The following is a 17,003-nucleotide window of genomic DNA, read 5'->3' on the forward strand; positions in this document are numbered from 1 at the left end:
CCTGATCTGCGACAGAAACAACTGATTAAATAACTCAATTATAAACATTCCATTCCATAAGTTTTTATATTGATATAACCTACAATCTGAAGGAAAATGCAGTTCATCAAACATTTTCACCAGCCTTTTGGTTTTCATGTGCTATCCACTGTCTCCTCTATAGTCTCCTCGATGGTCTCTTCCACTGACTCTTCTGCTACTGACACCCTAGCTGTCTCCTTCACTGCCTCCTCCATTCTCACATCTACCGTACTGCCTCCACCAATGCCTCTTCCACAGTCTCCTCCTCTGGCCTGGCAACCATTTTAGGGGGCTGACCCTTCAGAGTGAAGCATGAAAGAATGCTCATTTGCTTCTTCCCTGACATCTTTGAAACAGATAAATGCAATGATTAATGTATGCATGGCCAGAATATAAAATATAAAAATGAAATATTACAATTAAAAGTAGCCTACTGACTAAAATGGACTATGCAACATTCATCTCATCTCATTATCTCTAGCCACTTTATCCTTCTACAGGGTCACAGGCAAGCTGGAGCCTATCCCAGCTGACTACGGGCGAAAGGCGGGGTACACCCTGGACAAGTCGCCAGGTCATCACAGGGCTGACACATAGACACAGACAACCATTCACACCTACAGTCAATTTAGAGTCACCAGTTAACCTAACCCACATGTCTTTGGACTGTGGGGGAAACCGGAGCACCCGGAGGAAACCCACGCAGACACGGGGAGAACATGCAAACTCCACACAGAAAGGCCCTCGCCGGCCCCGGGGCTCGAACCCAGGACCTTCTTGCTGTGAGGCGACAGCGCTAACCACTACACCACCGTGCCGCCCGACTATGCAACAATGAAATTGTATTTACTACAAGTGCACTAAAACTGTTAAGCCTAACAACAAAAACAGATAATGAAAATATGACTACACTAGTGTAAGGACAAGAAATGATAACAGAATAAGCCACCCCACCCCCCTTCCTATATATTTTTCAAGTTATTTCATTTCAAATGTTTTGCATGTATTGCATGTGTATTGCTCTGTGTAGCAGTGTAGCTCACAAAATAGTCTCTGTGCTGAGAAGTAGTACAGAAAGAGAGGTGTAGTTTCTCCTTTTGGCCACAAGGTGAAGTGAGCGCTGCTCAGGAGTAAACAAGGCAAGCACATGGACTGTAGTGCTCAGCGAGAGACCGTGTAAACACAAGCGTCTGACCATCTGCTACTGTATCTGTGGATTTTGCAGTTTGGCGAGTACCCAGTAAAGGAAGAGATTAAAAAAAATTCACACTGAGTTTTCATTCAAGTGTGCAACACGAGGACTAAAAACAGGTGTCAAAATTAGCTGCTGAAATTAGCGAGGATCCAAGATCGAAGTGGCGAGACAAGCACACAGACTCTGGGCAAACTGAGAGTTAAAGTGCCATTCCACCATTGGATGTATTCTTCGGCATAAAATACAATATATTTGTATTTAAAATACAATATAAAATACAATATATTTTATGACAACATGACTAGACAGAGAAATCTTTTAGCTTCAAAATGATATATCAAACATAATTTTTTGACAACGACAAGCAGGGGTGCCGCCAGAAATTTTGGGTCCCATGAAAGATTAGAATTTTGGGCCCCCCAACTTTGCCCACCCTCGTCACAATTGCACTATTGTCATTATTTGACTTTTGATAGCCCATGAACCTTGAGTTTGTGACTTTGTTATTACATTTTATGTATTAACCTACCAGGGACTAGATGAAAACTGGTCAGTGACTAATTCTGATGCATTTACAATCACAAATGAAAAAATTCAAGATTTTGCCACATGCCTTCTTGTGCTAGGACAATTGGTAGTGAAATGTGTGATGTGACTGCTAATAAATCATAGAAAAAGTTTTCTACCCAGCATCAAAATACCTATGGAAATCCCATGGATTGTTATGTGTTAGGTAGAAAGCTGTGTGTACTGTTCTGCAAAAAGGGAATATGTTTGAAACCAATGGTTTAGAACGTGTGAACATTCCACACACGTAACCATGTCAGACACTTGACCGGTGTCCGTTATTATAAACACTTTAATCTAGCAAACTGTATATGGCGCTCGCTCATTAAAAACTTCAATCCTAAAGCATTTATGGGTTGTATTGCTGCTTACCTCCTTCTCCAAAGGGGGGTTCAGTGGTTTGGTAGGGCGGAGGTCCCCCTGAGGCTGAATCTGTGCATATTTAGGGCACCCCATTAGTTATGAAACTGGTTATTAACACTAGTTATTAGCACCAGCATAACGTAATATTTCATCTTGTTTATCATACAAGTCAGTTCAGTTATTAAAATGGAAAAAATGTCACTGTACAAACTGTAAAAGTGTTCTCTTGATAGGCTAATCCAACCACGTTCATACTGTTCATTTACCATTCGCTAATATTTTGAACACACATGGGAGCGATAGCTACCTTTCTTTGGGAAAAACTGAGTGACCAGTTGCCTGCCTCTCCGGTCCCTCTCAGCTTTCAGCTGCCTTTCTTTATGTTTTTGACAGTCACTCTTCATATTTAGCGATCATAGACTGTACGCACTCCACTGCTGGCTGGCTGGCTGCTGCACCGCGACACAGCAGCAAGTAGCGTTGCACTGATCAGCACACAGATTTAACGCATCGCGCTTCTACCAGAACTGGACCGTACCATTTCGCAAAAGGGGGAGGGTTAAATGACAATATGTTGAAGAACTCAAGAAATAGACAACCTTGTTCAATTAGCTCATTTTACCAGATGGAATATTGCATTGTTGTTATTTCAAAAGTCTTATTAAAATCATTAAAAGCATATTATCAGCCCCTTAAAGGGCCCCATGGCAGTGCTGGGCCTCTAGAATTGTTCTAACCTTTCCCCCCCTGGCGGCGCCCATGACGACAAGTATATTAATTTTGCGACCAAAGTCACCTACCCTTTTAATTTCCGCGCGGTAGTGAAACGTGATGTCATCGGCAGGTTCCCCTTCTTGTGTACCACGTGTCGGTCTATTTTTAGACCAGGAAACCCCCAAAGTGAGAGAGTCATTTCTCCTCGTATATGGGGGCCAAAAAAATTGCGAAAAATTTTGAGTTAATCTTTCAGTTAGCTAGATTTATTGGTATTAGCTAGATTTATTGGTATTATTTTTATCGCGTTCTATCCGCCATTGCTGATAGGGTCGACTGAGTACAGTTGAGACAGTTTTTGCTTTCTCATTTTCCACACACAAATTAGACTCTGAAAAGACACTAAACAAAAATGTTTTTGAGACATAATATATCCTCAATATGTGTGTTAATATATAACCAAGAAATTACATCTCTAAGGTGTTTAAATTTTACGTAATTAATCAAAAACAAAAGGTGCACTTTTGTCTCAACTGTACCCATACTCTACACATATGGTGTACAGTTGAGACAGTACCATAGTACAGTTGAGACACCATTAAAAACACTGGAAATCTGACATCAGTGCAAATGCAATTTTATTCATTTAATGATTGCAATTTTATTTTGCTTAATTTATCTTATTTCTTTAAAAATGTAATAGTTTACAACTCATCACTTCATATAAACCTTCAATATTTAACAGATTAACGCAACTATAATAATAGCATAACAATAAAAATAGCTTATTTGGTAATGCAAGAAAAGTATTTGTTAGGCACACATTATGGTTGTTGCTGTACTTAACCTAGTCTCTCCCGATCAGTGCTTTTAAATACATTCCTACCTCTTTTGGGGGTAACCCAAAGTACATGGCAGCTGCCTTCCTGATATAGGCTACCAGGCTCAGCTCCTGTTCTGCAGTAAAAACTGCATTGGAACCCCTGTAGCCTACTGAGGGCAACATGGTTGAGCCCTCTTCTATCAACTCTCTCCTCCTCTTTACATAACGGCCCAATGATGACACAGGTATCTGGAACTCCTCTGCCACCTGCCTGAGTGACTTCCCTTCCTCTACAACTCTTGAAGCCCTCTCTAACACCTGGGCTGGCACTCCCCTATTTGTTGTTCTAATTCTGATGCGTGGCATCCTGTAACAGGCATAGCACAAAAACAAATAAATAAATAAATAAATAAATAGGCTATAGAACACATTCTCTCTTGTTCTCTCTCTCTCTCTCTCTCTCTCTCTCTCACACACACACACACACACACACACACACGTGCGCTTGATGAAGTAACATTTCTATACATAACAGTTTTATGTGATGCCTTAATGATAATGCAGATTAAAAACTTGCTAGGTAGATAAAAACTAGCTAACAAGTGTAATCCATATATCTTTTAGTGTTTTGAGTGAGCTCTGTAAGTACATATACATGACCTGTCTCAACTGTATTTGTTTTACCACGTTATATTTCACTTCATACTCTGATGTCTTGATAACATTCATGCAATACAAATGTATAAATAAATAGTAGAGAGTTCAAATATAAATAAACATTAAAAATTAATTCACAGATGTCTTTATTGGTCTAATTGTGATTTAAACCCTGTTAGTGGGCATATGCTAAACAGCATGTGACGCAATAGAGTTCTACGTTGGGTACAGTTGATACATTGTGTCTCAGCTGTACCCCGATGACCACCTCGCACATCGCACAGAATTGTGTAATGTCCTTCAATGCTACTATGCCATGCAATATATCTGTTTTTAGAGCACAAAACAACGTTTGCATACATGCAACTTTTATTTAGAAGTCATAAAGGGGTAAGAAGATATTCATTGTGGAAGGGACATGGAAAAATCAAAATCTTACCTGGCAAAAATGACTTTTCCCGATAACTTCGCAGCGGAGCTTCGTACGGACTTCAAATTTCCCACGCTCAAAGAGGACGCTAACACGCATGTGCACAGAAAAAATCAGCGCAGAGGTTTGCTGCGCACGCAAGATATTGCCGGTGTCTCAACTGTACATATGTCCCAACTGTACTCAGTCTACCCTAATATGTGCCACGTCACGTGGTACACAAGAAGGGGAACCTGCCGATGACATCACGCGCGGAAATTAAAAGGGTAGGTGACTTTGGTCGCAAAATTAATATACTTGTCGTTGTAAAAAAATTATGTTTGATATATCATTTTGAAGCTAAAAGATTTCTCTATCTAGTGATACCATTTATATATGTTGTCAAAATATATTGTATTTTATGCCAAAGAATACATCCAATGGTGGAATGGCACTTTAACATTATTAGCTGGAGACAATATGAAATTACTTTGTCCATTTCGTACTGGCAAACCTACCTTTTCTGTAAGGCAACAGTAGGCTATTTTGAGGCAGTATTAGTTAGCCCTACGTAGTTATCTAATTCATCAAATTAACTTCATCATCCTACCAGGATCAGGTCGTTTCCAAATCCACCGGCGAAGTGCTTCCCGCTTGGCATTGTATGCAAGGGAGTAACTTTGATTTTGACATTGGTGGGGACACAAAAGTGATCCAACGCAGAGCTTCCGAAAAGTGTTTTTTTTCCGTTAGCGATCATAATTTCATGTCATGCAGATCTTAGCGGTTAACGAAGGCAGCCGTGGCCTAATGGTTAGGGAGTTGGTTTTTGGATCCCAGGGTTGCAGGTTCAAATTCCACCCTTACATCTCCATCCATGGCTGAAGAGCCCTTGAGCAAGGCACCTAACCCAACATTGCTAGAATCTGATGATTTATTACTTTTACACCACACAATTCCTAATTTGTGTTTAAGCAGTCGTTCTGTCTCTTCCACAGAAATGCATGAAAATAAGAATTAAAAACTGTAAGCATTTTTAGCATTAAATATTGTTTTTTTTTTTAATTAAATATCTGTATTGTTTGACATTGGGAGGGGGGTGTCTCAAAATTCACTGACTGGCTTATTGAGACACTCATAAATAGGTGCTACTGGTGGCATTTTCTATTCTGTAATTAAGCTCAAATTTAGTTAAAATGATATTTGGATATATAATTCAGTGATTGGGTGGCACGGTGGTGTAGTGGTTAGCGCTGTTGCCTCACAGCAAGAAGGTCTGGGTTCGAGCCCCATGGCCGGCGAGGGCCTTTCTGTGTGGAGTTTGCATGTTCTCCTCGTGTCCACATGGGTTTCCTCCGGGTGCTCCGGTTTCCCCCACAGTCCAAAGACATGCAGGTTAGGTTAACTGGTGACTCTAAATTGACCGTAGGTGTGAATGTGAGTGTGAATGGTTGTCTGTGTCTATGTGTCAGCCCTGTGATGACCTGGCGACTTGTCCAGGGTGTACCCCGCCTTTCGCCCGTAGTCAGCTGGGATAGGCTCCAGCTTGCCTGCGACCCTGTAGAAGGATAAAGCGGCTAGAGATAATGAGATGAGAATTCAGTGATTGCCTATTATAGCATGATTATGATTACATTAATATTGCATTTGAAGTATACCCCCCTTTTTTTGTCTTTTTTTGCCCTTCCATTTTCCATATTATGTATTTTTGTTGCCTGTTTCTGTGTTCGTAATGTGTTATGATTCTCACTGCAGATGTGCTTGTGACTTCATGTTCATGCTGCAGTTACCAATATTCGTCTGTAGGTGGCAGTAAAGGACCATGGATTTGTTGTATCTAGCCTAGCCTACAACCCCTGGCAAAAAGTATGGAATCACCAGTCTTGGATGAGCACTCATTCAGACGTTTTATTCTGTAGAACAAACTGAGATCACAAACATGATGTAATAATAAAGTCATTCCAAAGTGCAACTTCTTGGCCTTCAGAAACACTAAAATAAACGAAGAAAATACATTGTGATAGTCAGCAAATGTTACTTTTATAGACCAAGCACAGAGAAAAAAAATATGGAATCACTCAATTCTGAGGAAAAAAATATGGAATCACTCAATTTTCAGGTAGAAAATAAGGACTCACCCAGTCAATTTCCTTTCCCTAAATTGACACCTGCCTCAGATTAGATCTGCTCGTTAGTCTGCAGTTAGAAACAGCACAGTTATCACACCTTGGAGGGCTGCTGGACCAAGTGGATTGGCAAGAATCATGGCTCCAACAAGAGAGATGTCTCTTGAAACAAAAGAGAGGATCGTCAAACTTCTTAAAAGAAGGTAACTCTTCAAGCATGGTTGCCAAAGATGTGGGCTGTTCACAGTCAGCTGTATCTCAGGTGGCGTTTACATTAGACCGTATCAGCGGATCATCAGATTAACGTTTTTAAAACGATTCGCGTACACACAGCAATGCCAATGGAGCACTTGCATGTGACGTCACAGCCGATCCAGATTGTGACAGACGCCATCTTGTTGGTCAAACGCCATATTTCCGCCTTCTACTTCTACCATTTCTTCTGGAAAACCCTACTATGTACAATTCTACTACAACGGCTGCGGCTACAAGCTCTCCCTACCTGTGCACGTTTTTTATGTTTTTTGTGTGTATTTTTGCATGTTGTTCATCTGTACCGGACTTCAATATCCACTACAACTGTATGGACTTACTGGACATTGGTTTCCAGCAGAAAATGACGGTTTGTAGCGATTTCCATCGCATGCACAACATTCCGGACGAGATAGCGAGACCAGCGGGGTCTCCGTGGATTGTTATCGGAAGCAAAGCGAAGGAGGCGGCGCCGGGAGCGGAAGCAAAAGCGAGGCTGCAGAGCCGGCCTGTTGACTAAGCTCAGAAAACAGCCACTCAAATCTCCACTGCTAAGCCTCTATCTCTCCAACGCCAGATCCATGGTAAACAAGACGGACGATTTGGAATTACAGCTGGAATTACCTTATTCTATTCTATAATCGGCTGGTCAGTGCTATACTCAATACTTAAGTGACTTACCCATCCAATGAGGATTCTTGTTTGGAGCAATTCCAGCGTTATGGATGTGACATTTGGACTCAAAATGGCAACAACTGACCTAGTTAATTTTTATTCCTTTCCAGTATTTTAAAATTTGTTGTATATTTTTAAGACCTCTCATATTGGAGAAGTCATGGGAAAAAACGAATTCCCGTAGTACATTTAGAACTCTAGAAAATGCCAAAAAAGACATGCGTTATGGATGTGACAGAAAAAATACCCCATTTCCAGGGTGACTACACATATTCATCAAACTCTGTGAAATTGCAAACATAATATCCAAATGCAGGCATGCATTTAATAAAGGAGTCTTAGCTGAAAATAAAAAAAGCCTTTGTTTAAAATATTTTCTATTTCAAGCAGAATCTAGGAAGAAAAAATCAGCGTTATGGATGTGACATAATTCCGTTATGGATGTGACGCGTCTGAAATAGACATGGCATATGTTTAGAAAATCAGCAATTTAACCACCATAACCCTTTGAAAAACTCTCTAAATATCAGCTAAAACTATCAAAGTTCTTAAATAATATTTAGGATGGCTATTGTTTTGCTGTTTTGTGGATTTTAGCATACATTTCTGTGGCTTGTGGCAATAATATAGAATTGTACATGATCAAAGTTGATTTTAGCTTGGGTTTTACATTATAAGAAAGAAAGACTGACAGTGACATATTAGGTTGGTTACAAATTGGTTCAACTTATTCACATCTGTAAAATACAGGCCTAGGTGAGATCTCTGGGAGTGGTTTTGATGTATTACATGTTGCTTTATTTTTGCATGGTGAGGTTGACATTTACATGGAATTGCCCTTTACAAGATGCCACATCTGAGTCGCTGACAAATCCTGAATTTCTGTAAAGATAACTGTGCAGAGATTTATAAGCACGCAGTGCTTCACCACTGAACAGCGAGGGAAAGTTAATGAGGTAATTATACACGTCTGGGTATTCCACCTCTGGCAGTTCAAAATCCGGTCGTGAAAACTCTGTCCGGTAAGCCATAAGGGTCATTAATCTGTAGATCGTTTATTTTAGACACATATCTAGTTATCTGTTCATTAGAAAAATGAGCCGTGTAGTCCGTCGGTTGAAATTGATCCATTCTGTACACGAGTGCAGCAGTATTCAGCTGTGTTTTTTACCGACAAGATGGCGGCTGTGTACTTTCCGGTCACGTGACTGCAAGATCTCTATACACGATTCGCGTGCACACAGCAATGCCAATACACGGATACGCTAATCACATGACTAATTAGACGGCACGTCACATGATCCCAGTGCATATCGGGCATGCGCAAGTCACTCACCACTTGCAAGTGGAAGGATGGCAAGCGAACACCTTCTCCAGCAGATAAACACACCTGGCTGTGATGTTCATGTTCTCACTGAGTTTAAGCGCCTGAAGGAGGTTGAAATGTGTAAATAAATATGTCAGTGCGGCTCAGCGCTTCCTCCTGCGCTCCAAATCATTCCACCCTGAACAGCGAGTGCCCTCTGGAGGGTGTGCACTCCGGCCCTGCGCAGCTCACAGAGCGCGCAAGTGAAGCGCACGAGCAGTGATTCGGGACTGAGCCGCTGTGTGTGTGATCCCAACGCCAGCGAATCAGGAAGGTGGATGTCACAGTGACGTTGTCCAATGACGATGTCAGCTAGAGCTCAGCACTGCGTTTCCTTGTATCCTCAATGTTTACACAGCACCGGATCAGACACGAACTGGGTTGAATATGTGGGCTAAGATATGGACCAAGTACAAACAGCATGGGAAGGTTTTTAAAGCCAAGCGTACTGGTAGACCAAGGAAGACATCAAAGCGTCAAGACAAAAAACTTAAGGCCATATGTCTTGAAAACCGAAAAAGTACAACAAAACAAATGAAGCATAAATGGGAGGAAGCTGGAGTCAATGTACAAGTATGTGACCGAACCGTGAGAAATCGCCTAAAGGAAATGGGATTTTCACATAGGAAAGCTAAAAGAAAACCATCATTGACACCTAAACAGAAAAGAACAAGACTACAATGGGCTAAGGAGAAGCAATCATGGACTGTGGATGACTGGATGAAAGTTATTCAGTGATGAATCACGAATCTGCATTGGACAAGGTGATGATGCTGGAACTTTTGTTTGGTGCCGTTCCAGTGAGATTTATGAAGAGGACTGCCTGAAGAAAACATCCAAATTTCCACAATCCCGATGATATGGGGCTGCATGTCAGGCAAAGGCACTGGGGAGATGGCTGTGGTTACTTCTTCAATAAATGCACAGGCTTACATTGACATTTTGGACAGTTTTCTTATCCCTTCAGTTGAAAAGATGTTTGGGGATGATGAAATAATTTTCCAAGATGACAACGCATTGTGCCATAGAGCAAAAACTGTGAAAGCATTCCTTGGTGAAAGACACATCCAGTCAATGTCATGGCCTGCAAATAGTCCAGATCTCAACCCAATAGAAAACTTGTGGTGGAAATTGAAAAAAATGGTCCACGACAAGGCTCCGGCCTGCAAAGCTGATCTGGCAACTGCAATCAAAGAGAGTTGGCACCAGATTGATGAAGAATACTGTTTGTCACTCATCAAGTCCATGCCTAAGAGACTGCAAGCCGTTATAAAAGCCAGAGGTGGTGCAACTAAGTACTAATGATGTGTTTTGAATGTTCTTTTGTTTGTCTGTTTTTCATGATTCCATATTTTTTTCCTCAGAATTGAGTGATTCCATATTTTTTTTCCCTGTGCTTGGTCTATAAAAGTAACATTTACTGACTTCCACAATGCTTTTTCTTCATTTCTTTTAGTGTTTCTGAAGGCCAAGAAGGTGCACTTTGGAATGACTTTATTATTGTATCATGTTTGTGATCTGAGTTTGTTCTACAGAATAAAACGTGTGAATGAGTGCTCATTCAAGACTGGTGACTCCACACTTTTTGCCAGGGGTTGTAGAAAGAGGTCTCTGTAAAACGGTGAATGCAGCAGACTCAGCAGCAGACTCAGCGGCTGTCACGCTGTTGATTCTGAAATGCAAGTCGCACATCTGCATGGCCATGCAGTAGCCTACATCTGGCTACTTACATTCTGTAAAACCATTAGGTCTATAAATTTAACATTCGTTCATCGAGGATATTATCTAACACCAAGTTACATTGCTCCAGCATTCCTTTTCTCTGCAGCTATGCAGTAGCCTAGCTCTGATGCGTCCTGTCACGTTGCTAAACCTGCCTAAGGAGCCGCAGCAATACTTTTATGAAGGGTTTCCATACATCAAAAGGATTTTGTTGAGTTTTTAAAGCTCGACGGAAACCCTGGACTTACATTCTTGACTTTGAAGAAGAATGAACGAATGTCTCGTTTCTTGGGAGGGGGGCCGTCGTCCATGATACTCAAGTCGGCATGCGAGTCGAAAGGCAAACATGCATGGACATCAAAGTCCAGCTCAATTTGTAGGCTGACGGAGAGTGGGGGGTGCGTGGGGTAGGTCAGGTGTGTACGTGTGAGATACGGGGGGGTTGATGGGCGGGTAGTCACAGCTGCTGTGGGAAGTGTGCTGCTTTTACAGCAGATGGAGTGACAGCTGGGATAGCCAACCATGTAAGTTAGCGAGAAACAGGTAGCTAATCACAGAATGATATCTACGTTAGAGGGGGGATTATTAGCAGTGTCATACATTTAACCCTTTGTGTGCCATATAATCATTGCTCAGGTTAGGACATCGGTTTTATTGATCGTGATTACACAGTAGCGGCTGAATATTGGTAGGGACACGTCCCTAGCGTCCCTACCCAAAATTACGCCCTAGATTGTATGTGCGCAGTCTATCCAAGTGATGGAGACGTGAAGTGACAGCAGTGATGAACTAATCTAGGTCTGCATGGACATGTTAAAAGGGAAAAGTAGTCTATTCTAACAGAGAGCGAACTTCGATGCCACTTTTGAGAATTAGTGCTAGTAGCCTTAACGCGATTTATTACTGGTGAGACGGAAAATTATTTTTAGCCTTTTCTAATAGGCTACCTTCTAAAGGTGAAGCTATTAAGCCACATCATTAAGGGAATGTAATGTTAGTTACCTACTTAATTAAATTAACTTCTTGACTCGAATTTGATCGTTTTCAAATGTACTGATGAAGAGTGTTTCTCCACTAACGCAGGCCTTAATGCAACGCGGTGAATGTCAGACGATGTCAGCCTTATTGTAGACGCTACAGCTGGAACAGAAAATCTCCGATCCTTATTAAACTGATGCTAAATTTGTTTTGTTAATTCAGATGATGAGCATTTTGAATTATTTCAAAAAGAGGGATCGAAAATCACCTCAGGATGAAGAGGTAGTGACTGAGGTAGGCCTAACATCAACTGCTTGCTGTCTTTGTCAGGATGTCAAATTGGTATAACACTCCTATAGCAAGTGAGTGCGATGAATGGGGGCAGATATACCCATTACTCAGCCACTCAGCAGCGATTGCCCTTGTTGTGCCGGTGTCGAGCGGGAATTGTAAAAGAGACTTTTCCACAATGAACAGGGTAAGGACATCTGCAGGCAAACCAGTGATGTGAATTTCAATTTACATTTACCCATTGTTTTTATGCTCAAATCCCACCTCAGTTCAATCTCACTTTCACTTAATTAAATATTTCAGAGTGAGCTCTACAATCACATGACTCATTGTAGTAACAAGTTGTTTGCCATTTTAGGTCAAAACAGACCTTCGGAACAGACTGCAAGGAGAGCACCTGGCCGCCTGCTTGAGGATTTCCATTAACGGGCCACAACCAGAAGATATAAATTATGAAAGGGCACTCGAACTCTTTTTCTCAAAGCCAAGAAAAATCAAATGCACAAGTGCAGGGTGTGGTCTTTGTAAATAGGGCAGGCATTTGTCAGGGTCACTTTTGACATACAGCAGAGCTAGAAGTCCTTGTTTTGTAGGAGTTCAGGGTGTGAAGTATTGTAGGATTTTTGGTTTGGTTGCTATCTGTAATATGTTCTTCTTGTAGGACTGCCCTCTGTAGCAACATGCTAAAATAAAATACAAGGTGCATAACCAATACCAACGAATTTGTTCTTTGTTAGTCTTAGTTTAGTAGTATTAGTAGGCTAAACAACCCCCGCGCACCCCTGCAATTCAACCGGACACGCACGCCACGCGCTAAACAACCCCCCTGCGCACCCCTGCAGTTCAACTGGACATGCACGCCACGCTGCCTCCCCCCCCATGGGCTGCCCCCATAGTCTCCAAAATTTCTGTGGGAAACACTGCTTTTCACCCCATACAGCAAGGATTGTTTATTAAACTCCACAAGACATGATCAAGGATGTTCCAGAAGCTGCCTGGTAGAAAACAGCCAACAGAATATGCTAATCAAATCATCGGTTTCGTTAAAAATACCAAAATTCAAGGCAACGTCATCATTCATCAAACTCGCCTAAACGTTCGCCTGAGCAGCCTTATCCAAAAGCACACGCTGCCACAGTAACTGAGTGAATGTTATGGACATGAACTTGAGAGAAACTAGCTGGGGCTGTTGAAATAAGCCCAGCTCCTCAGGCTCACTCAGTCTGTGGAATAACCTCCAGGAGTACATGCAGTTTTACTCACTGTACATTTAAAAGAGAATTTCAAAACAAGTTCATTTACGAAAAACAAACAGTCTTTTCAGTTTAGGAAAAGAGGAAAGTGCAGAAAAGAAAGATTGGTCATCCAGAGAGACTCAGCAGATTGCAGTTCAGAGTTACTGAGTTCAGAGTTTCATGCGGCACAGGTTTTAGTCGGTGGACACAACGTTGTCCTGTGCAAACATTACGAGGGTAAAACCCGTGCAACAGTGTCCTTGGCGTCCCGACTCAATCTCTCTGGAAATTTCACCTCAAACTCAACGATTAAATAGCCACGGCGATCAGAGCTCTTCGGCAAAGGAAGGCCTTCACCTGTGATGCGCTGCTTCATCCCAGGGCGGATGATGACGTCCTGAAGCGGTAGGGACACGGTGCGTTTGTCCAACGTAGGGGCCTTTACTGTACAACCACAGAGAGCCTAAGAAAGACACAAAGAAAGTGTTAAATAGCTCGAACACAACACGTACTGGCGTCCAGTTTATTTTCTGTTTAAACACTACTTTTGCAATTTATTTTCTGGGAATTGTTTTAAAAGCAGGATTTTAAACTTGGACAAATTAAATCTGATTGGACAGTTTGGTTCAAGTGTGGTCTAAAATATTATATGTACACAATACTAGTACAGTAATATTTTGTTAAATTTTGAAGGAAATCCCTTATTTATACTTCAACGTTTTCACATGATTCAACCAAATTGTAATTTAGTTTGTTTGGCAACACTGAGACTTGGTCTCAATTTTTATCTGAATCCAGATTATGCATTCACACTGAAATGAAGCAATAGGCCCTGAAACACCACATTACAGTTTATTAAAAATAAATAAAATAATAAAAACCTTTTTAACTTAGGTCATATGCACTACAGGCTCCACCCAACTCTTTGAGTGAGATTTTGGCTGGATAGATGATGTCTGATCCGTCCCTCTTAAACACCGGATGCGGTTTGTCCTTCACAATGAATACGATGTCAGCAGGGACGTTATTTGGTGTCTGGTCGCCCTCTTTAGGGAAAGTAATCTTGGTTCCCTCCTTCACCTCCACCATGAGGATCTTTTCCTCTGCGCGTGTGCTGCGGCCATCTGGGTTCAGTTTGTGCCGGGAGATTTTCATTTTCTTGGTGCAACCACTGAACACCTCCTCCAGGCTGATGCGGAGCTCATGGGTCACCGGTGTCACGGTCTGAATTTACCACAGTATAAATTTACCAACTTGGTATAATTGGGCCTAGTCTGAATATACCAGCCTAATATGAGATGTTCATGTTCATATTTGAATTATTTACACTTTATCTTGATGAATATTGATTTGTTTAAGTAAGACTCCTCATGATTATAATAATTTAGTTATTCTCTGAAATTTACCAACTTGGTATAATTAGACTGCTGTCATTGGGCCTAGTCAGAATTTACCAGCCCAATATGATCTGGGATTTACGATCATACTTGATCCACAAATAAATTATTTTCACTTTATCTTGATGAATGAATGAATGACCCGTGTTTTAGTTCCAGTTTATGCACTAAGTCGGCTGATCAGGAGCAGCCAGGAATGATCAACTTTATCTTCATGAATATTGATTTGTTTAAGTATATATGAAAGAACGAAGTCAGAATGTAAAGTGTTTTGAACAACTTTATTAACTTCATTTACACATATACTAATAAAATTAAATCCAATCCAATCTTGTCTACTGATAATCAAATCTCACAACTGTAGTCACAATTCGCGTTCTATTAGTCCATAAATGTGTTGAAATGCTCGGTACAAAATCGCAGCAAGAAACGGTAAATTAAGACTCCCGGAAGTTGACCGGGGGAAAAAATCGGTCTGCGCATGCGCATGGTAAATTTATACTGTGGTAAATTCAGCCCGTGACACCGGTGGGTCCTGCTTTTTCTGCATCCTCCCACCAAAGTGGTGCCCAGCACCCAGGCCAAAGTTTTATTAGATTTGCCCATTAGCTTGCTAGGCAAAACAAATGTGTTTGTTCTAAGCCGATCTTTGTGTACAAACAGAAAAAGGGTCTATAAAACTTTAGCTGCATAGCAAGCTAGCCGCTAGTGCTACTAGCCAAAGCTAACGCCAGTTTATCCAACAACTTAAGCTGCTTTTGATGATTATTCTACACCATGCAGGCGATCACTAATGTAAACAAGGCTTCCAGTAAAATCAGCCGATAGATAACCTTACCTGATATAAAGTGGCGCTACAGACACGAGCAGTTTTTATTCTGTCCTCATTCCGGTCCACACGTTTAATCGCCTGCAGCCACAGCCGCCGTCTGTTGCTCTGAAATGGCTGTGATCCTTTAGGAATCCGATAAAACTTTAGTCCGCCGGTGGAACAGCGATTCCTACAACCGTACACGCAACACCCAGACATGTTGAAGCTGAGAACAGTGCATGGTTTTCCCCAAAGCGTTTTAGCGTGTCGGGCCCGATCCGCTCGCTCTGCCTGCCGATCCGCTCAGCCGCTTTAGTTACAATCCGATCCGCTTAGATTTATACCGATACGTTACATTTCCTACCCACAAGTAACGAGATACACAGGAGAGCAAATAACAGATCCATTTACATACTGATTGATATTTGTGTTAAACAAGCCGCCTCTTCTTCTGATGTTTGTGTTGTCCGCGCGGTATGATGTAAACAAACGAATCTATTGGCTGTGTCAAGATCACATGTTCAAACCGTCCAATAAAAATATCGAAAGGAAACGTCAGACATCCCGGAAGTTTCCGATTCATTATAAGCGATGTGATTGGCTGCCGATGTTGTCCCGCCCCAGACGGACAAAGCCGGGTGATTTTAATAAGCGAGGAGACTCGCTGCACAAATTAACCCACATCAGCATGGAGGACAGCGAGATGGACTATGAGAGGGCTGCCCAACACATCGTTATTATTCAAAAATGATGCTACATTTGACACTTAAATTCTCTTCATGAATGTGTTAAGTACATAATCTTTCTGCAAACTTAAATGTATGAATTTAGTTTTCTTTCCCTTTAAATGTGTTTTGATCTTAATCTAGTCCATTTAATAAAGTGCCAAAATTTAAACTTTATAATATGCCTTACTTTTCTTTTCAGTGTATCTTAGTTCTACATGTATTACGGTAATTGCATCAGAAACATTCTAAATCATTACAGTTAGAGTAATACAGCAACTTATTTTAAGGTGGTGTAGTGGTTTGTGCTGTCGCCTCACAGCAAGAAGGTCCTGGGTTCGAGCCCCGGGGCCGGCGAGGGCCTTTCTGTGTGGAATTTGCATGTTCTCCCCGTGTCCGCGTGGGTTTCCTCCGGGTGCTCCGGTTTCCCCCACAGTCCAAAGGCATGCAGGTTAGGTTAACTGGTGACTCTAAATTGACCGTAGGTGTGAATGTGAGTGTGAATGGTTGTCTGTGTCTATGTGTTAGCCCTGTGATGACCTGGCGACTTGTCCAGGGTGTACCCCGCCTTTCGCCCGTAGTCAGCTGGGATAGGCTCCAGCTTGCCTGCGACCCAGTAGAACAGGATAAAGCGGCTAGAGATAATGAGATGAAGTACATTTTACCAAATCAGGTG

The 17,003-nt window shown here is 41.6% G+C and overlaps 1 protein-coding gene across 5 annotated transcripts; it reads right to left on the minus strand.

The window, feature by feature from the left end:
• Positions 1-6,655: 6,655 nt before the first annotated feature.
• On the minus strand, positions 6,656-16,088 carry LOC132866425 (dnaJ homolog subfamily B member 1-like). Of its 5 annotated transcripts, XM_060899188.1 has the most exons (4): positions 14,316-14,879; positions 13,752-13,857; positions 6,888-7,037; positions 6,656-6,741 (listed from the first exon to the last, which is right to left on the minus strand). In XM_060899188.1, the coding sequence occupies exons 1-3, from the start codon at positions 14,547-14,549 to the stop codon at positions 7,012-7,014; spliced, it is 366 nt and encodes a 121-aa protein (XP_060755171.1). In that variant the 5' UTR covers positions 14,550-14,879; the 3' UTR covers positions 6,656-6,741; positions 6,888-7,011. The 5 variants fall into 5 exon arrangements, 3 of the variants coding, with proteins under 3 accessions (XP_060755171.1, XP_060755170.1, XP_060755169.1); XR_009650568.1 differs by lacking the exon at positions 14,316-14,879 and adding an exon at positions 16,018-16,082 and having other exon boundaries at positions 6,888-13,857; XR_009650567.1 differs by having other exon boundaries at positions 6,888-13,857; positions 14,276-14,900.
• Between the last annotated feature and the right edge of the window lie 915 nt (positions 16,089-17,003).

This window comes from Neoarius graeffei, chromosome 18, assembly GCF_027579695.1.
Source record: "Neoarius graeffei isolate fNeoGra1 chromosome 18, fNeoGra1.pri, whole genome shotgun sequence".
Taxonomy (NCBI): domain Eukaryota; kingdom Metazoa; phylum Chordata; class Actinopteri; order Siluriformes; family Ariidae; genus Neoarius; species Neoarius graeffei.